This window comes from Ahaetulla prasina, chromosome 8 (genome assembly GCF_028640845.1).
Source record: "Ahaetulla prasina isolate Xishuangbanna chromosome 8, ASM2864084v1, whole genome shotgun sequence".
Taxonomy (NCBI): Eukaryota; Metazoa; Chordata; class Lepidosauria; order Squamata; family Colubridae; genus Ahaetulla; species Ahaetulla prasina.
The window spans coordinates 9,427,184-9,448,577 of NC_080546.1; the positions used below are offsets into that span (position 1 = coordinate 9,427,184).

General features: G+C 48.2%; 1 protein-coding gene across 3 annotated transcripts; it reads right to left on the reverse strand.

The window, feature by feature from the left end:
- Positions 1-1,659: 1,659 nt before the first annotated feature.
- DCK (deoxycytidine kinase) lies at positions 1,660-18,976 on the reverse strand. 3 transcript variants are annotated; one of them, XM_058192206.1, is made up of 8 exons: positions 17,396-17,583; positions 15,434-15,496; positions 12,366-12,481; positions 11,380-11,573; positions 9,522-9,669; positions 8,976-9,091; positions 3,958-4,057; positions 1,660-3,540 (listed from the first exon to the last, which is right to left on the reverse strand). In XM_058192206.1, coding segments are annotated over exons 1-8 (765 nt in total). In that variant the 5' UTR covers positions 17,397-17,583; the 3' UTR covers positions 1,660-3,513. The 3 variants fall into 3 exon arrangements, with proteins under 3 accessions (XP_058048189.1, XP_058048187.1, XP_058048188.1); XM_058192204.1 differs by lacking the exon at positions 17,396-17,583 and having other exon boundaries at positions 1,661-3,540; positions 15,434-15,538; XM_058192205.1 differs by lacking the exons at positions 15,434-15,496; positions 17,396-17,583 and adding an exon at positions 18,696-18,976 and having other exon boundaries at positions 1,662-3,540.
- Positions 18,977-21,394: the final 2,418 nt, after the last annotated feature.

Genomic DNA, 21,394 nt, shown 5'->3' on the forward strand with positions numbered 1-21,394 from the left:
TTGGTTCTGCAACCCAACAAGACAGACACAGACTTCAGAGGATAATTAGAACTGCAGAAAAAATAATTGCTACCAACCTGCCTTCCATTGAGGAGCTGTATACTGCACGAATCAAAAAGAGGGCTGTGAAAATATTTACAGACCCCTCGCATCCTGGACATAAACTGTTTCAACTCCTACTCTCAAAATGACACTATAGAGCACTGCACACCAGAACAATTAGACACAAGAACTGTTTTTTCCCGAAGGCTATCACTCTGCTAAACAAACAATTCCCTCAATACTGTCAAATTAACTACTAAGACTGTATTACTATTACTTACCTCTTCCCACTAACGGCTACATCCAGGTTACTTGTAGTTTTACAACTTCTATTGCTTTTGTTTCCTACTATGATTTGATTGCTCATTAATATCCTATGACTATCACTAAGTGTTGTATCTTATGATTCTTGACAAATAAATTTTATTTTTTCTTATGTACACTGAGAGCATAGGCAGCAAAGACAAATTCCTTTTGTGTCCAATCACACTGTTCCAAAAAAAGAATTCTATTCTATTCTAGAAAGTATTTTTTTTAAAAAAAAAACAGTAGTTATTTATGAATACAGGTAGTCTTTGACCTACAGTTCATTTTGGGACTGTTCAAAATTACATGGGCAGACGGAGTTCATGTGAAGTCCAAAGCACTTCCAAATTATTTTCATAGAGGTAGTCCTTGACTTATAACCATTCATTTAGTGACTATTTGAAGTTACATCAGCACAGGAAAAAAGTGAATTATGATCATTTTTCACTTATGACCGTTGCAGCATCTCCTCACTGGGCACGTGAGCTAACTGGCTCACATGTATGACGGTTGCAGTGTCCTGGGGTCACGCGATCAACATTTGTGACCTTCTGACAAGCAGTCAATGGGGAAGCTGGATTCACTTAACAACCGTATTACTAACAACTGCCCTGACGGATTCATTCAACAGCTGTGGCAGGAAAGGTTGTAAAATGGGGCAGAACTCACTTAACAACTGTCTTGCTTAACAACAGAAATTGTGGGCTCCGCTGTGGTCCTAAGTCAAGGACTCCCTGTAATCCTTCCATAAACCTTGTTATGGATTCATTAGTTGCTAAACCAAAACCAACCAAACCACAGTCTTGGCATCATGATTGGGACACTGGGACCGAGTTCACACCTGTTATCTATGCCCACCATTCTCTTGAAGCTCTCATTTGTCAAGAACTGCAAAGGTTGTTTTGGAAATACACAAGGCACACCTGGATAAGCTACTGAGAAGATGATGATGTTTTAAATCCGGTATGGGGTTGATTTTTCTTGCTCTGGGTCTCATTAATCCATGCTTTTTGCAACATCAGGCTTTTAAGAGGACTTTTTGCAGACAGTAAAACCAGTTTTAATGGCAACAATGAATACAAAGAATGCTTATGGGCTCAGGAGGAAGTAGATGGGCGCTGTTGCTGGGTGATACAGCTATTTTATGCACAGACCAGCTGCCGTGGCTACAGGACTGGCAGAAAACTTTGACTGCTGCTCTAGCCCAGACACTTCTTTATTCTATAAATGTCTCAGCCAACAATGTTTGAGGCTTCAGTATAGAATATATTCTGGAAATATGAGCACAAAATATCGCTAAGTTTCTTCCTTTTTTTAAAAAAAAAAAAGTTCTGCGATCTTAGCATTTTTAAAAAGAAAAAGCAGCAAAAAACCAGCCTGGAGCCTAAGAATTATATTGATACATGATTAAGATTTACTGATATGATTAATGATACAGACATGCGGTATTTTCGACCTTTATTTCATCAAAAAAGTTTCCAAGGTGATCAAATATCGTACATCTTAGGAAGCTAAAAACGTGGACTCGTTGACTATACTTAAAGACACCTTGTAAGAATAAATCCATTTTCAGGGGGCTACACAATTCGATGCTTTGCAGTTTTAAAACGTGAAATGGTAAAGAGATTAATAAGTTAAGCCACAGTTACTTCTGAAGTTCCTTTCCAGTATTTGTATGACAATATCGAATGGGTCCAAGTGTTTTAAGAAAACAACTCCAAGTTTAAGTGGAATATTTAGCAGTACGTTAAAATTGATGAAAACATGAAGCAAGAAAGCAGCTAAATACAAACCGGTTGCAACCAGTTACGCCTTAGTCCAGGGGTGTCCAACCATGCAACTTTCTGTGGACTTCAACTCCCAGAATTCCCCAGCCAGCTAAAGTTGCAAGGTTGGACACCCCTGCCTTGGATCAATCTAACGCAGAGAACATTAAATAAAACACACATTTTGGGGTAATGCCGAAGTCATTAAATAGTCCTGATTTACCTAAGGGATCCTGTTTGGCACGCCTGTAACTTTGATGCATAGCTTGGCAAGACTTTCTGAGTGAAGGAAAGAGCAAGTTGAATCTGAGGAGAAGTCATAAATGCTTTACTCTGGGCATTTTCTTCTACAGGAAGAAGTCAATAGCCCTGTGATGGTGTAGCCATATCGGTGCGCACGCGAGCTCAGCTCTGGCGTGTGCACGGGCCTTCTGGGCCCACCAGAAGCAGGGAAACAGGCTGTTTCCTGCCTTCAAGAGAGTGGGGAAGGCCATTTTCGCCCTCCCGAGACTCCTAGAAAGGCTCTGGAGGCTGGGAAGAGCAAAAAACGGGCTTACCGTGCCATTGCATGCCAGGAATGGGGGAAGCGGGGTCGCACGCGCATGCATGGGAGTGGGACGCATAGAATTATGGGTGTGGGCACACACGCGACTCCCCCCTAGCTCCTGGCTCGCAATGGCAGAAAGATTAGCCATCACTGCAATAGCCTATGCTAGAAAACTGAGGGGTTTGCCTTGAGAACACAGGTGGATTCAGGACCAATACAATTTAGACACCTGACCCAAGCAGTGCTAGACCACCGCAATGCAAACTGTACTCCTTTTGAACATGTATGCAACATCGCAAAACACACATAAAAGAATGACTGGCTGCTTTTACCGTTTACCCGTCAATTGTCTCCACACTCCAGGGAAATGCTTTTGCTAACTTACATCAAGCTAAAAAAATTTGCTTCAGTTACTTAAATATATAATTGAGGGTAAAATGCAAGCTTGGGAACCTTTTTATCTCCATCTTATAGGGAGGAAGTTGCTGCCATATATCATCCCACAGGAATATAGATGATTAAAATGTATGTGATGAAATTTGACCTATCTTCCAAGTTTTGCTAATTACAGAGACATCAGTAGATTTGACTGTTTCATTCATGCTATAAAAATAATGTTATGGTTGTTACAGCAAGTCGTCTCTTCAGCTGTTTTTGGCAACAAATGCTCACGCCCAGCGAAGACTTCATTCGCATAAGGAACCTGGACACCCAGCAAACTGAAAACCAGCTTGTAGCAATATTTAACCACACAATATAGTTGAACCTGGTTAAGCAAAGTCAAGCATTGATAAAATGAATAACTGATCCAAATGGTGGGAACACTCGGCTTCAGTTAGACTTCTAGAAATGCTATAATGTGCTTAAAAATTCTTGGACCTGCAAAATAAAAAGAGTAAAAGTAGCAGTTTAACAGACCAGCTAAATAAAAGTGAGTTCTGAGAATATCTGAATATGCACATACTTAAGGATCTATAAATATGGTATCCAGAAAAATTATTTGATCTTAATTTACCCTGGGTTTGTTAGATGTGTCTGCTGTCGGAAGCACTTATTAAGGGAATTTGCTTAATTAGTGGCCGAGGTTTAAGGATATGACACCAATTGGTATCTTATGACAGTGTATGAAAAATGTCCTAAAGCAGTGTTTGTCAAACTTGGCAACTTTAAGACTTAACTCCCAGAATTCCCTAGCTGGGCATGCAGATTTCAATAGACACAATCAAGGACGGAGCTCTTGATTATTAACGGAGTCACTTGGAAACATATAAAGTAGTACTCTTTGGTAAGTTTTACCTTCTCAATCATATTTTCCTGTTTGTCTCTGTTGCCTTTGAAATCTTCATTTACATCCAGGGTTAGAACGGGTACCTTTTGCAAGTATTCAAACTCTGTTCTGTAAACAACAAAAACCGCAATTTGAATTGGAAACCTAAGAAAGGTAGAGAATTTCATTCAGAAAATATAGAAATCCTATAACACCTGTTCTGAAGCAAGCCCCATTATACCTTGAATCCTACACTTTGCTAATATGTCTTTAAAAGCCAGAATTGTCCAGGCCGATAATTAGCCACACTAATTACGATATTAAAGAGCGATAAAAAGAGCTTTTAAATTTAGTCAATAATGAAAATAGATATATTTTTAGAAATGGCAAGTTTCTAACGATTTCTACCAGCTCAAATATTTCAACTAATGTTTTTTTATCTAACAAATTCATGTGACTATAAATAGGACAATGATTTGTCTGAAATTGTGTAGGGCAGGGGTCTGCAAACTTGGCTGTTTTAAGACTTGTGGACTTGAACTCTGGGAGCTGAAGTCCACAAGTCTTAAAACAGCCAAGTTTGCAGACTCCTAGTGTAGAGCATGGGTGTCAAACTCGATCGCATCATGGACGTATTGTGACATACCGCAACATTTTTTGCCTTTGTATAGCTGTGGTGGACGTGGCCTGCGCATGATGCATCTTGTCCGTGGACCACCAGTTTAACAAATCTGGTTTAGGGTTTCTTGCTGAGAAGGGGGTTGGACTAGAAGACCTCCAAGGTCCCTCCCAACCCTGTTATCCTGAGATTGGACCACCCAAATCCCTAGTTCACCAGGGAAGACACAATTTCCAGTGATAGTGTCAGATTGCCTCCGATCAATACTCAAGAAAGGAAAACCCCGACTCCATATTATACAGAAAGGTACTTTTACTTTTACCTCTGTCTGGTATGCAGAGTTCGTTGATAGTTGCACAATGACAATTTGAATCTTTTATTTATTTATTTATTTATTTATTTATTCATATTTTTATACCGCCCTTCTCCGAAGACTCAGGGCGGTGTACAGCCAATAAAACAACAAGAATCCCCAAAAATTTAAAATACACTATCAAATTTAAAAAACTGATTCAATCGCTGTAACATTAAAATATTAGCTAAAATTTATCAAAACTAAAACCCAGGTAAAACCCTATAAAAAACCCACTAAAATCCCCATACTAAAATCAATCAGGCCAGCCCCGCTTGGTGAAAAAAGAAAGTCTTGAGCTCGCGCTTAAAGGTCCGGAGATCAGGGAGGAGACGGAGTCCCACCGGCAGCTCATTCCATAAAGCCGGGGCCCCCACAGAGAACGCCCTTCCCCTGGGGGCTGCCAGCCGACATTGACTAGCCGACGGCACCCTAAGAAGACCCTCCCTGTGGGCGCGCACTGGACGTATCGGACAATGGGAGGTAACTGTCGGCAGCAGGCGGTCCTGTAAATATCCCGGTCCAATGCCATGGAGCGCTTTAAAGGTGATAACCAACACCTTGAAGCGCACCCGGAAGACCACCGGCAAACAATGCAGCCTACGCAGGAGAGGTGTTACATGGGAGCTATGAGGAGCTCCCTCAATCCCCCACGCGGCCGCATTCTGCACCAGTTGGAGCCTCCGGGTGCTCCTCAAGAGGAGCCCCATGTAGAGAGCATTGCAGTAATCCAGACGGGAAGTGACGAGGGCATGAGTGACCGTGCATAACGCTTCCCAGTCCAGGAAAGGGCGCAATTGGCGAATCAGGCGAACCTGATGAAAAGCTCCCCTGGTGACGGCTGTCAAATGGTCTTCTAAAGACAGCCGTACATCCAGGAGAACGCCTAAATTGCGCACCGATTCCCTGGGGGCTAACGATTCGCCCCCCACAGTCAGCGATGGAGTAAGCTGACTGCGCCAGGACGCCGGCATCCACAGCCACTCCGTCTTGGATGGGTTGAGTTGGAGCCTGTTCGTCCCCATCCAGACCCGAATGGCCTCAAGACACTGAGTCATCACATCGACGGCTTCGTTGGGGTGGTTCGGGGTGGAGATGTACAATTGAGTGTCGTCAGCATACAGCTGACAGCTCACCCCGAAACCACGGATGATCTCTCCCAGCGGCTTCATATAGATGTTGAACAAGAGGGGCGAGAGAATCGACCCCTGCGGCACCCCACAAGTGAGTTGCCTAGGGGTCGATCTCTGCCCCCCTGTCAACACCATCTGTGAGCGGTCGGAGAGGTAGGAGGAGAACCACCGTAAAACGGTGCCTCCCACCCCCAAGCCCTCCAACCGCCGCAGCAGGATACCATGGTCGATGGTATCGAACGCCGCTGATAGATCTAACAGGACAAGAACAGAGGAACAACCTCTGTCCCGTGCCCTCCAGAGATCATCAACCAACGCGACCAAAGCCGTCTCTGTGCTGTACCCAGGCCTGAAGCCGGACTGGCACGGGTCTAGATAAACAGTTTCCTCCAGGTACTGGGGGAGTTGCCAAGCCACCACACTCTCTACAACCTTCGCCAGAAAGCGAAGGTTGGAGACTGGACGATAATTAGCTAAAATAGCTGGGTCCAGGGAAGGCTTCTTAAGGAGGGGCCTCACCACCGCCTCTTTCAAGGCGGCTGGGAAGACTCCCTCCCTCAGAGAAGCGCTGATAATTCCCTGGAGCCAGCCTCGTGTAACCTCCTGGGTAGCCAGTACTAACCAGGAGGGACACGGGTCCAATAAACATGTGGTGGCATTCAACCTCCCCAGTATCCTGTCCATGTCATCGGGAGTCACAGGATCAAACTCAGCCCAAACAATGTTCTCAAGACGTGCCCGCGTCATCCCGTCCGGATCTACCCAATCTGTGTCCAACCCATCCCGGATCTGAGCGATTTTATCGTGCAGATAACTTCCAAATTCCTCAGCCCGACCTTGCAAGGGGTCCTCCCGAGCCCCCTGAAACAGAAGGGAGCGGGTCGCTCTAAACAAGGCGGCTGGGCGGTTATCTGCCGATGCTATAAGGGCAGCCAAGTATACTTGCTTTGCCGTCCTTATTGCCACTAGATAGGTCTGAATATGTGACCGTACTAGTGTTCGGTCAGATTCGGAGCGGCTGGCCCTCCAGGCGCTCTCTAGGCGTCTTCTCCGGCGCTTCATCTCTCTCAGCTCCTCAGTAAACCAAGGAGCCGGTCGAGAGCAGCGCCGGGTCAGAGGCCACATCGGCACGATGCGATCCAAAGCCCCTGCCGCCGCCCTTTCCCAGGTGGCAGCGAGTTCCTTGGCCGAGCCGTGGGCCAGCTCCTCAGGAAATGGCCCAAGCTCCATCAGGAACCTACTCGGGTCCATCAGGCGCCTGGGACGGAACCAGCGAACTGGCTCCGTCTCCCTGCGGTGAGGGTCTGCGGTCCGAAAGTCCAGGCGAAGGAGAGAATGATCTGTCCACGGCAGGGGAGTAATGACTAAATCCCCCACATCCAGATCATTCAGCCACTGTCCCGAGACAAAAATCAAGTCCAGCGTGTGTCCCCCAGTGTGTGTGGGACCATTCACTAACTGGGTCAGGTCCAAGGCTGCCATGGAGGCCATGAACTCCCGAGCTGACGACGATGACTCACCTACTGACGGCAGATTGAAATCCCCCATGACCATAAGCCTGGGGGTATCAACTGCCGCCTCGGCTATCACGTCGAGCAGCTCGGGCAGGGCTGCTGTCACGTGGCAGGGAGCCAGGTACGTGACCAGTAAACCCATCTGTACCCCATGGCCCCACCGCACAAAGAGAGACTCACAGCCAGCTGTCTGCGGGACAGAGACCTCCCTCGGATCCAAACTTTCATTTATAATAACCGCAACCCCCCCACCCCTGCCTTGAACCCTCGGCTGATGAAATGCGCGGAAACCCGGTGGGCACATCTCGAGGGGAACACCCCCTTCTGTGCCCAACCAGGTCTCAGTAACGCCCATCAGGTCCGCACCCCCCTCCTGTATCAGATCTGAAATGAGGGGGGCCTTATTAATAACGGACCTGGCATTGCATAACATCAGTCGAAGGTCGCGGCCCTGAGGAATCTGACCACTCGGGGAATGGGAAAAGGCAGCGGGACCGGAGCACGCAATCGCTTGTAAACAGTGCGGGCGCGCTCCCTGAACATGATATGGTCCCCTCCTTTTGCCATATCTGCCCCTCCCATAAATCGTACCGATAGAATAATACTCTTGTCCAGGGGCTACAGTCACCCCCCCTAAATTATCCGAACCTATCTTCCTAACGCGAGCTCTAGCAAGGTCTGGCCCCCTCCCACACCCACCCACCCTCCCCTCCACCCTGGCCCTCCCTCCCCCTAAAAGCCCCTAAAAAAATTTAGTTAAAAAACTCCTCAAACCCCTCTTTTCTGCATGCCACCTCTCGGGGTTCCAGAACCCATCATTAAGGTAGGCCCTTGATAAAATAGAGGGCCATGCCCGCGAGAGAGGAGCATCTCGCAGACCCAAGAGTTTTGAATCCCTCTTCGCAAATGGTAGCCAAACACTCTTAAAGGCCCACAACCCCATTAATCATGCATGACAGCAAAGTAGCAATTAAACATTGAAATAGGCCATAAACACTATACGAAGTAATAAAACAGCTAAGCACTCTACTAAGTAATAAAACACTTAGAATAACAGTGAAGATTGAGCGGACGAGCGGAGGCTGACAGATAGCCTCCATATTTGCTTAGGACCCAATGTCATCTCTGTTCAAAGGACAGATTGGTTGACCTCTCAAAGGGAAACACTTTTGTGAGAATGCCACCGGACAGATGTAGCAGGAACAATCAGGGAAATAGTCCCAAAGCACCTGGACTTCCTTGTTTTTTTTCTTGAAGACACTTTGCTTTTCATCCAAGAAGCTTCTTCAGTTCTGGACATTACAGAAGTGAAGCGCCTTCAAGAAAAAAACCCAAAGAAAATCCAGTTGCTTTTTGAAAAAGCACCTTTGGCGGGACCATGATCTGGATGACTGAGAATCTCTATAGAAAATCAGTGGAAATAAAATACCGTAATGTCCTATGCTGGAGCCAGTTTTCATGTTTGTAATGGAGTTTCTCCAGATATTCCATGGGGATGCCTTGCTCTTCATCCCTTCCACGGATGTAAATCCTATCCAAGCATTTCTAAAAAAAAAAAAAAAAGGAAAATAGGATTTGCAGGCAAAACGCCACTTTTTATTAATAAATAATAAATTTAAAAATAAAGCAAAATGCCACTTTCTGACAGGAAAAAAGCAACAACTTTAAAGATCGTTTTTTAAAATATTTTTAAAATTAATGAGGCAAGAACTAAAAGTCTGCCAAGAATTGTACTTCAATACAGTGACCCTCAACCTTTTGGGTACCAAGGACCGGTTCTGTGAAGAGAGATTTTTCCGCAGATTGGAGGGGGTGTGGTTTCGCATGCTGCCTGCATCCCATGGATGGGGCTTCGCTTGTTTGCGCAGCCCAGTTGCTGGCATGCCGTGGACCAATGCTGGTTCACAGACCTGGGGTGGGGGTGGGGGGAGCCCTGCTCTAATGTCCAGTGTATTCATAAAGCTTTATTTCTTACTTCAGGAGTAGCTCGGAGATAAATAATGCCATCCAGTTCAAGGCTTGATCCAAACTGCTGATTCATCCAACTGTGCCAGTCTTGATAAATAGTCCACTCTGTTTCGTTCATGCAATCGGATTCATATAAATTGGATGCAAAGATGTACCTTTCAAAAAAATAAATAAAGAATTCAATTTAGCTTCAAGTATCATAAGAAGGGAAAACATTTCATTTTGGAACTGGAACAAAATATAGTTCCTAAAAAGAAAATCATTCTTACAGGCTAGTTTAACTGTTGGCAGTTCTTCCCTGCCGGTTGCAATTGTGAGATGGGTAGTTATATAAATTAATAGAATAAATAAACTGCTATAAAGACAGGATCCTAGATAAGATCTGGCAACCGCATGAACATTCAAGGGTAGCTACTTGAAATTAGTTTATACAGGTAGTCCTTGACTGACAACAGTTCTTTTAGTGACCAAAGTTAAAGTGGCACTGAAAAAGGCAATTTAAGACCGTTTTTCACACTTACGACCGTTGCAGCATCCCCATGATCAGATTATCAAAATTCAGATGCTTGGCAATTGTCTCGAATTTATGACGGTTGCAGTGTCTCGGGGTCATGTGATCACCTTTTGCGACCTTCTGACAAGCAAAGTCAAGGAGGAAGCCAGGTTCACTTAACCGTGTTGCTAACTTAATAACTGCATTTAACAACTGTGGCAAGAAGTTCATTAAATGGGGAAAAACTCACTTAATAAAGATCTTGCGAAGCACAGGGCTCAGTTGTGGTCGTAAGCCAAGGACTACCTGTATATGCATACAGGCTAAATATATATTTGGTGCATACTGCCTTCTCTATAGACCAGGGGTGTCAAACTCGATTTCATTGAGGGCTGCATCAGGGTTGTGTTTGACCTTGGGGGACTGGGGTGGGCGTAGCCAGAGTGGGCGTGGCCAGTTCGACATCACTCATGTCGGGGGCACCTGGAGCGGCCTGAGCGCTTTGCCAGTGAAAGTGGGCTCCCGAGATCTGTTTTCAGCTGCGACGGCCTCCTGCAACCCTCTGCCAGCAAAAGCAAAGCTTGGGAGGGCAGCATGCGGCTCTCATGAGCTGTTTTCGGCTGCGATGGCCTCCTGCAACCCTCTGCCAGCAAAAACAAAGCTTGGGAGGGCAGCATGCAGCTCTCATGAGCTGTTTTCGGCTGCGACGGCCTCCTGCAACCCTCTGCCAGCAAAAACAAAGCTTGGGAGGGCAGCATGCGGCTCTCATGAGCTGTTTTCGGCTGCGACGGCCTCCTGCAACCCTCTGCCAGCAAAAACAAAGCTTGGGAGGGCAGCATGCGGCTCTCATGAGCTGTTTTCGGCTGCGATGGCCTCCTGCAACCTTCTGCCAGCAAAAATGGAGTTTGGGAGGGCTGCATGCGATACTCCCAAGCTCTGTTTTCGCTGGCAGAGGCACCACAGGCCGGTCCTTTGCTGTTTCTAGGGTGGTCCCGGAACCGGCCCCCGGGCCTTGAATTTGACACCCTTGCTATAGAAAAAGAAATAAGAGAGAAGCCCACCCTAGACTGTACCCTCAATATTATCTCTCTCTTCTATAGTCTAGCCACAGTCCAGCCTTCCCCAAAGTATGTACGTACTCTTTAAAATTCATCTCCCAGAATTCGCCAGTCAAAATGGCCATTGCTAAGAAAGCTGGAAGTTGGAACTTCACGTATCTGAATTCTTTTAACCCAAACCAGTATCAAAAAACCAATTCTGTGATTGGAAAGAGGAAAGATTTTCAGTTTTTCCAAAAATTTAAAGGATGGGTGAGATGCAAAACTGAGGGGAGGTGACATAAGAAGAGAGTGATCAAGAATCGGACAAGTACCTGTCACTATAAACGGATCGTTCAAAGAAAACCACAGCCGTCTCAGCTTCTTTTAGTTTCCCTTCAAGGGATTTGAGCTGAGCCCTAATTCTGCTCAGACAGGCGTAGGCTTGAAAAGTAAAGGACCATCGCTCCGGCTTCTCATACATCATCTGAAGGAGGTTTCCACCACTCTTTTGTGAGGCTGTCAGCTCCTGTTTAAACATTCATAAAAATTACATGAGAATTAACATTGGCTTTTGTTTTAATGCTAGATTTATATGTTCTCGAATTCTGGACACACCCTTCCATTTTAAGAGTTGCCTATCCGTGTTGTAAAACTTCTCTAACTTGGAATGTAGCAGCATGCGGTATCTTGTCCCTCTTTGTTGTTACCCAGGCCCAAGTAGGTAGTAATAAACTTAATCCGTGGAAAAACAAACTTTATTCGAACAGCTGGGAATTACTTCATTCCCAGCGTCGTTCAGCTCCAAGTAAAACAAATGCCTCCCAAATACAAATTCTTCATTATCTTACAAACTTTAGTCCAATTAGGCAAACTGCCAAAGGCCCTTCCTGGCAAACGTCCAGAAGCCATAAAAACAAAGACATACACGAAGCAGAGGACGCAGCTACAACGTCGTTTTCCAGCAAAGCTGAAACACTGGTGCTGATCTGTTATTAAGCCTTATGGGAGGGGCCAATCATCTCTTGGCCCTACTCCTGAGTCGTCCTTTTTGCTTGAGCTGCTCTTGCCTTCTGGCAGCTCTTCTCTGCGTGCATTAAGAACAGGTGCCTCCTGTTCCTCTGCCTCACTACTATCAGTCTCTGGAGGCTCTGGAGTCCGCACCTCACTTCCCGATGGCCCTGGCCTCACCTCAGCCTCATCCCTGTCCGACTCCGTTGCCAGCTCCGCAGGCTGCTGACGGACCACAACACTCTTTGGGTTTGTTTCAAAAATCTATTTCTTATGATGGCCAATTCCATAGAATCGCTATTTATCATACCTCACAGTCGTCGTGGCTGTCTTGAACGTTGCACCATTTCCCCACCGGCTCTGGAACAACTTCCCATTCCTCTCGGGCTTTTGTGAGAAGGTTCACAAAGGTAGATTTACCTGCAGCTGAGGAAGAAACGCTATTAGTCAAGCCAGTAAGATTCTGCAAGTTGTCGCTACCAGTTTGAAAAAGGAATAGTTTATTGATTTAATACCTTGATGAAGGTATCTTTTCTTTTATGTACACTGAGAGCAGATGCACCAAAGACAAATTCCTTGTGTGTCCAATCACACTTGGCCAATAAAAATTCAATTATTTTTATTTTATTTTAATTAATTTTCAATAAAAATTCTATCCTACCATCAAAACGACGCTATAGAGCAGGGGTGTCCAAACTACGGCCCGCGGGCCAACTGCGGCCCGCGGGTCAGTTTTTATTGGCCCGCAGCAAATTCTCGGTGGACAGTGGGATGCGGCCCCCGTCCTGGCCCCCAAGGAAGCCGCCGCTCGCCCGGTTGCAGATGCGGAGTGGCTCCGCTGAGGCGATCCCCGCCCACCCGGGGCTGCGGGCCGGCCATTCCGCCACTGGGCTGTAGGGGGCGCCCAGGACGCCCATGGCTCCAGCCCGGCCCACCAGACAGAGGAAGAGGCGGGCAGGCGACGCCCATCGTCCCACGCGGGCTGCAGCCCGGAAGCCAGGCGGGCGAGGCGCCTGCTTCCCAGCCCCGCTGGATCCTCTCCGGGCGCTGGCGCTCTGCACGCGCTCAGGGGCGCTACTTGTCGCGGATGATGGTCTGCAGCTCCCGGATCTGGTCGCTCATGGGCAGGAGTTTGAGCTGGGCCGCCGCCGATCCCGCCAGTCGTGACGCCGCCGCCGCCGACGTGGCCGTGGCCTCGGCGCCTGCCGCCCGCACAGCAGCCGTTCCGCCAGCGCAGCAGCATCGCTGCCGCCGCGCTGCTGCTGCTGCTGTCCGGCTCAGGCTGTCACCGCTGCCCGGCCGGGTCGGCGGCGCAGCTGCCGAGGCCCGCCGCCGCCGCCGCCGCCGCCGCCGCCGCCGCCGCCGCCGCCGCCGCCGCCGCCGCCGCCGCCGCCGCCGCCGCCGCCGCCGCCGCCGCCGCCGCCGCCGCCGCCGCCGCCGCCGCCGCCGCCGCCGCCGCCGCCGCCGCCGCCGCCGCCGCCGCCGCCGCCGCCGCCGCCGCCGCCGCCGCCGCCGCCGCCGCCGCCGCCGCCGCCGCCGCCGCCGCCGCCGCCACTCGGGCGCTCGGAGGAGGGGCCGGTGCCCGCCCACTCTCGCCCCCTAGTTAGCCCCGTCCCTTTCTGGCCTGGGTGGGAGCCGCGTGGCACACCTGAGTGGCTGCGAGGAAGCAGTGCGGGCCTCGCCTGGGCCTCCCCGGAGTCCCTCCATTGGCTGCTGTGTCTCCCTCAGTGGGAAGAGAGTTCGCGACGGATGGCGGAAAATCCCCAGTAAATACATGCTGGCTGCCAAAAGCTTGACTTTTGATGTAACTGGGGATGCTGCAAAGGTCATAAATGCAAAGACTGGTGGTAAGTCACTTTTTTCAGTGCTGTTGTATTGGTCGCTAAATGAGTGGTTGCAAGCCGAGGATTACTGGTAGCCGCTGTCAGTATTTAGGTCTCTATGTATTTAGGTTTCTATGCCCATAGCCACATCCACTCAGTCACATGAGGAGTTAGCCATGCCCACCAGTCACATGACCACCAAGCCACACCCCAAAATAAGCCACGCCCACAGAACTGGTACCCCCCCCCCCTCCGTGGCCCGGGCCTTTGCTTATTTTTCTGTATTTGGCCCTCACCAAAAAAACTTTGGACACCCCTGCTATAGAGCACTGCACACCAGAACAACTAGACACAAGAACAGTTTTTTCCCGAAGGCCATCACTCTGCTAAACAAATAATTCCCTCAACAAGGTCAAACTATTTACTAAATCTGCACTACTATTAATCTTCTAATCGTTTTCATCAGTCATCTCTTTCCACTTATGATAGTAACTTTCTGTTGCTATCATTAAGAGTTAAATTGCAACCTATGACCATCATTTGTGTTGTAAATGTTGTACCTTTGATGAAGGTATTTTCTTTTTCTTTTCTTTTCTGTACACTGAGAGCATATGCACCAAAACAAATTCCTTGTGTGTCCAATCACACTTGGCCAATAAAATAAAATAAAATTCTGTTCTGTTCTGTTCTGTTCTGTTCTATTCTATTCTATTCTACTCTATTCTACTCTACTCTATTAATTTCTATAGGCAGCCACCTCGAACCAGGTGACTCCCGATGCCAAAGAATTTAAAAAAAAAAGTTAACAACCTTACAAAATAAATATATATTTTATTATATATATTTATATAATAAATAGCCAAGTAAGTTGTTATAATTGTCAGTAAAGCCAAGAAATGCAGCCCTATGTGTAGGGTATTGGGCCCCACATTTGAAGCTCTATGCCTGAGCACACATAACTAGGTTTTTAAAGCCCTACCAGTTTCAATTAGCTTTATTGATTAGCCCAGGGGTTTCCAACCTTGGTCCCTTTAAGTTTAAGACTTGTGGACTTCAACTCCCAGAGTCCCTCAGCCAGCAAAAGCTGGCTGAGGAATTCTGGGAGTTGAAGTCCACAAGTCTTAAAGTGCCCAAGGTTGGAGACCCCTGGATTAGTTTACAGGCCATATTAAAGCACAAGGTGCAAACACGTATCACCAGTTTAAAATCTTTGCTGGCTGAGGGACTCTGGGAGTTGAAGTCCACAAGTCTTAAAGGGCCCAAGGTTGGAGACCCATTTTACACCATTTAAGACAAATGACAGTCCAGTCTTTTCTTGACAGCCACCGATGGTGAAGCTCCCACAAGGCAACTCCTGTTCCATGGGTTGATTTTTTTTCTCCCCGTCAGAAAATTCCTCCTTATGTTCAGTTTCCATCCATTATTCCTCGTCTGGCCTTCAGGGAAAATAGCTTAACCCCCCCCCCCCGCCCCTTCCTCCTCTCTGTGGCATCTCCTCAAATATTGGAAGACTGCGATCCTCTTTCCCTCCCCCACCCCGCCACTCACGGCTTACCTATATTGCCCTCGATGGCGATTTTCTTCACGCCGCTCCGGCTTCGCTTGGGTGGGGTTGCCATGGAAACGCCGCCCCCGCCCGGTAACCCAACGGCGCTTTTTTTTCTTTTCTTTTCTGTACACTGAGAGCATATGCACCAAAACAAATTCCTTGTGTGTCCAATCACACTTGGCCAATAAAATAAAATAAAATTCTGTTCTGTTCTATTCTATTCTATTCTATTCTATTCTATTCTATTCTATTCTATTCTATTCTATTAATTTCTATAGGCAGCCACCTCGAACCAGGTGACTCCAGATGGCAAAGAATTAAAAAAAAAAGTTAACAACTTTACAAAATAAATATATATTTTATTATATATATTTATATAATAAATAGCCAAGAAAGTTGTTATAATTGTCAGTAAAGCCAAGAAATGCGGCTCTAGGCGTAGGGTATTGGGCCCCGCATTTGAAGCCCTACGCCTGAGCACACATAACTAGGTTTTTAAAGCCCTACCAGTTTCAATTAGCTTTATTGATTAGCCCAGGGGTCTCCAACCTTGGTCCCTTTAAGACTCGTGGACTTCAACTCCCAGAGTCCCTCAGCCAGCAAAGCTGGCTGAGGAACTCTGGGAGTTGAAGTCCACAAGTCTTAAAGTGCACAAGGTTGGAGTCCCCTGGATTAGTTTACAGGCCATATTAAAGCACAAGGTGCAAACACGTATCACCAGTTTAAAATCTTTGCTGGCTGAGGGACTCTGGGAGTTGAAGTCCACAAGTCTTAAAGGGCCCAAGGTTGGAGACCCATTTTACACCATTTAAGACAAATGAATCTGGCGCCGCCTAGGGACGTCACGCGAAAAGCTCCACCCCAACTGGCCCAGTTTCCGAGCGTCTCGTGCCCCGTCCGCCCCCCCACTTGAAGCTAGATTGTCACGCGAACCTTCTCCTCTATCGCTTCTGTGTGGCTCCGCTACAGGGGCCCGAGAGACAGAAAGGTGGAAACGCCGCCCCGCCCGGTAACCCAACGGCGCTTTTTTCTTTCTCTCTCACCCTCCTCAGAAAGAAACGGCAGCGCAGGAAGGACAAAAAGCGCGGGAACGCACTTCGCCGGCTGCGCCCAATGCCGCTTTATTCCTCCCGCCGCCGTTCGAATCTGGCGCCGCCTAGGGACGTCACGCGAAAAGCTCCACCCCAACTGGCCCAGTTTCCGAGCGTCTCGTGCCCCGTCCGCCCCCCCACTTGAAGCTAGATTGTCACGCGAACCTTCTCCTCTATCGCTTCTGTGTGGCTCCGCTACAGGGGCCCGAGAGACAGAAAGGTGGAAACGCCGCCCCGCCCGGTAACCCAACGGCGCTTTTTTCTTTCTCTCTCACCCTCCTCAGAAAGAAACGGCAGCGCAGGAAGGACAAAAAGCGCGGGAACGCACTTCGCCGGCTGCGCCCAATGCCGCTTTATTCCTCCCCGCCGCCGTTCGAATCTGGCGCCGCCTAGGGACGTCACGCGAAAAGCTCCACCCCCAACTGGCCCAGTTTCCGAGCGTCTCGTGCCCCGTCCGCCCCCCCACTTGAAGCTAGATTGTCACGCGAACCTTCTCCTCTATCGCTTCTGTGTGGCTCCGCTACAGGGGCCCGAGAGACAGAAAGGTGGAAACGCCGCCCCGCCCGGTAACCCAACGGCGCTTTTTTCTTTCTCTCTCACCCTCCTCAGAAAGAAACGGCAGCGCAGGAAGGACAAAAAGCGCGGGAACGCACTTCGCCGGCTGCGCCCAATGCCGCTTTATTCCTCCCGCCGCCGTTCGAATCTGGCGCCGCCTAGGGACGTCACGCGAAAAGCCCCACCCCCAACTGGCCCAGTTTCCGAGCGTCTCGTGCCCCCGCCCGCCCGCCCCCCCCCACTTGAAGCTAGATTGTCACGCGAACCTTCTCCTCTATCGCTTCTGTGTGGCTCCGCTACAGGGGCCCGAGAGACAGAAAGGTGGAAACGCCGCCCCCGCCCGGTAACCCAACGGCGCTTTTTTTTCTTTCTCTCTCTCACCCTCCCTCAGAAAGAAACGGCAGCGCAGGAAGGACAAAAAAGCGCGGGAACGCACTTCGCCGGCTGCGCCCAATGCCGCTTTATTCCTCCCCGCCGCCGTTCGAATCTGGCGCCGCCTAGGGACGTCACGCGAAAAGCTCCACCCCCAACTGGCCCAGTTCCCGAGCGTCTCGTGCCCCCGTCCGCCCCCCCCCCCCCACTTGAAGCTAGATTGTCACGCGAACCTTCTCCTCTATCGCTTCTGTGTGGCTCCGCTACAGGGGCCCGAGAGAGACAGAAAGGTGGAAACGCGAACGCCCCGTCTAAGCTTTAGAGCGCGGCTTAGCAGTAAAGAGCCTAAGCACCAGATGGGGACTCGCCAGCCAAGCGCGATGCCGGCTGTGAGAGAGAGAGTAAGGGAAGTTTAATCGAACGCCGAAAAACAGATTCAGCCGGAAAGGGAGGCAGTGGGAGCTCCGAGCGCATCGATCGACCAGTTGTGGTCGTAAGCCAAGGACTACCTGTATATGCATACAGGCTAAATATATATTTGGTGCATACTGCCTTCTCTATAGACCAGGGGTGTCAAACGATTTCATTGAGGGCTGCATCAGGGTTGTGTTTGACCTTGGGGACTGGGGTGGGCGTAGCCAGAGTGGGCGTGGCCAGTTCGACATCACTCATGTCGGGGGCACCTGGGCGCCTGAGCGGCCAGTGAAAGTGGGCTCCCGAGATCTGTTTTCAGCTGCGACGGCCTCCTGCAACCCTCTGCCAGCAAAAGCTGGCTGAGGGACTCTGGGAGTTGAAGTCCACAAGTCTTAAAGGGCCCAAGGTTGGAGACCCTGGATTAGTTTACAGGCCATATTAAAGCACAAGGTGCAAACACGTATCACCAGTTTAAAATCTTTGCTGGCTGAGGGACTCTGGGAGTTGAAGTCCACAAGTCTTAAAGGGACTAAGGTTGGAGACCCCTGTTTTACACCATTTCTGACAAATGACAGTCCAGTCTTTTCTTGACAGCCACCGATGGTGAAGCTCCCACAAGGCAACTCCTGTTCCATGGGTTGATTTTTTTTCTCCCTGTCAAGAAAATTCCTCCTTATTCCTCCTTATATTCAGTTTCCATCCATTATTCCTCGTCTGGCCTTCAGGGAAAATAGCTTGGACCCCCCCCCCCCACTTCCTCCTCTCTGTGGCATCCCCTCAAATATTGGAAGACTGCGACCCTCTTTCCCTCCCCCACCCCGCCACTCACGGCTTACCTATATTACCCTCGATGGCGATTTTCTTCACGCCGCTCCGGCTTCGCTTGGGTGGGGTTGCCATGGAAACGGGCCCCCCCGCCCGGTAACCCAACGGTGCTTTTTCTCTCTCTCTCTCACCCTCCCTCAGAAAGAAACGGCAGCGCAGGAAGGACAAAAAAGCGCGGGAACGCACTTCGCCGGCTCTCGCCCAATGCCGCTTTATTCCTCCCCGCCGCCGTTCGAATCTGGCGCCGCCTAGGGACGTCACGCGAAAAGCTCCACCCCCAACTGGCCCAGTTTCCGAGCGTCTCGTGCCCCCGCCCGCCCGCCCCCCCCCACTTGAAGCTAGATTGTCACGCGAACCTTCTCCTCTATCGCTTCTGTGTGGCTCCGCTACAGGGGCCCGAGAGAGACAGAAAGGTGGAAACGCGAACGCCCCGTCTAAGCTTTAGAGCGCGGCTTAGCAGTAAAGAGCCTAAGCACCAGATGGGGACTCGCCAGCCAAACGCGATGCCGGGTTTGAGAGAGAGAGAAAGGGAAGATTAATCGAACGCCGAAAAACAGATTCAGCCGGAAAGGGAGGCAGTGGGAGCTCCGAGCGCATCGATCGACCAGTTGTGGTGCGGTTGCTTAGCAACAGACACCCTTTTCATCCCGGACAAAATTAATTCCCTACAAAACAAGATGTTTTTTCTTTTTTAAAATCATTATTATGTCTAGTTAACTTTGTGTCTAGGTACTGTAATCAAAAGACGGGCACATTTTATTATTTGTGGTGGACTTGTGCTAAAAATAAAAAATAAAAATTGGGGCAAAAAAAGATGGCTGGAAAAGATAATACGGAAACATGTAGGTTTTAAATCTGAACAATTCTTATTAGGGATAATATCAGGAAAAAATTGATAAGAGAAGTATATATCTTTTATGTACACTGAGAGTGTATGCACCAAGACAAATTCCTTGTGTGTCCAATCACGGCCAATAAAAAATTCAATTCAATTCAATTCAATTCAATTTAGTATTACATGTTTTAACAGCAATGAGGATTATATTGGAAAGCTGAAAAAACACCTCAAGATGAAGAGATAATTAAAATGCTAGACTGTGGAGAAATGGAGAGACTTGCATTGAAAATCAAACAGAAACAAGACACAGAATATTATCAAACTTGAAACTTCTTTTACCAGTGGTTGGGAAAAAGAGGTGAAGAGTAAGAAGGGAAACTGTATTGTTAAGCAAATTAAATACCCAGACAACACAATGTTTATTAAGCACTAAGAAATGTAATTAATAGAAAAATTAATGAAATTTATTTAATAAACAAAACTTGGCATCTGCTGCGAAGGAGAAACTGCATATATAGTGTGTGCTTTTGTTTCCATCACGTGCATGGACCAACTCGTATCAATGCAATTTATAGACTTTCGAGGACAATTTTAAGATAATGAGAGACTTCAAAATTCCCAAAAGATGCCAAGGTTGAAAAAAAATCTGTTTCGGGGGAGTGTGACGCTGGCTTCCTTCAGCATGAGAATGTTGCAGAGCAACTGGGTTTGAGTTGAGATTGTCTCCTAGCCAACCACATCATGGTTCCAAGCTGGTCATTATTGGTGGGAAATGTTGTATGTGGCAGATGCCTCCTCTGTGATGCTAAGCAATATTATTAAAACCTCAGATTGGGAATAGTGGAGGAAATAACAGCACTGCAATAAATAGCTTTGATTTTATCAAACAATAATATCTTCAGTGTTTCTCAACGGTGGCAACTTTAAGATGGGTGGGCATCAACTCCCAGAATTCCCGAGCCATCATGTTTATTTTATTTGTCAAACACGTATAAGATAACAGATAAAAATGATTATGAATACAGGATAAGGATACGAATAAATGGGAACAGTAGGACATGGACTTATGCACATCCCTTACAGACCTCTTAAGAATGGGGTGAGGTCAACAGTAGACAGTCTAAGATTAAAGTTTTGGGGGTTTGGGGAAGTAACCAGAGTCAGGTAGCGCATTCCAGGCATTGACCACTCTGTTGCTGAAGTCGTATTTTCTGCAATCAAGTTTGGAGCAGTTTACCTTAATGTTAAGTTTGGGTATTGACGAGGCAGGAGACCAGGTTAGTGACAACAGCTCTTTAATATAGTGTGACCCAGCAAAACTCTGGAGAAAAACCTCTCCTTATATACACTTCAGCCTGAGGCTGCATCCAATCAGAAACGAGATATTTCCCGCCTAAAACTCCCGCCAAAACTTACAGTAATACATTACACTCCTTCCCTCCCAGAAGGCACTTTGCCAATATTTGCATATTACTTCTCTACGTAGTCCTGCAGGTACGTGGGGCGTCTCCTGACTCTCCCGGACCTGCGCAGTTCACTTTCTGGAGTTGAGTCGAGCTTGCCGGAGGGACTTTTCGTTCCTCTGGGCTCCTCCTCCCGGCCATCCGGCCCTGGATTATTCGCCGGCTCGGACCTGCTGTCCTCTAGAGGGACCGGAGGGTGTCGCTGGACCTCGCCTGACTCAGATAAGTCTCTGTTTGGTTCTTTGCTTACGCTTTCTGTTTGTTCTTGGCGCCGGTCAGCTGTGGGGTTAATTAAATCATAGTCAGGGCTGTTCTCGCCTAATTCTGCCTTATCGCTCAATCTGTTTCTTAATTGATCTATGTGGCGCCTCCAGATTCTGCCATCGTCTAGTTCCACTAGATAAGATTT

Coding starts and splice junctions, on each gene's coding strand:
- DCK (XM_058192206.1), bottom strand. Junction 11,574..12,365: donor ACAGCCACGACGACTGTGAG/GTATGATAAATA, acceptor ATGTTTAAACAG/GAGCTGACAGCCTCACAAAA. Junction 9,670..11,379: donor CGATCCGTTTATAGTGACAG/GTACTTGTCCGA, acceptor TTTTTTTGAAAG/GTACATCTTTGCATCCAATT.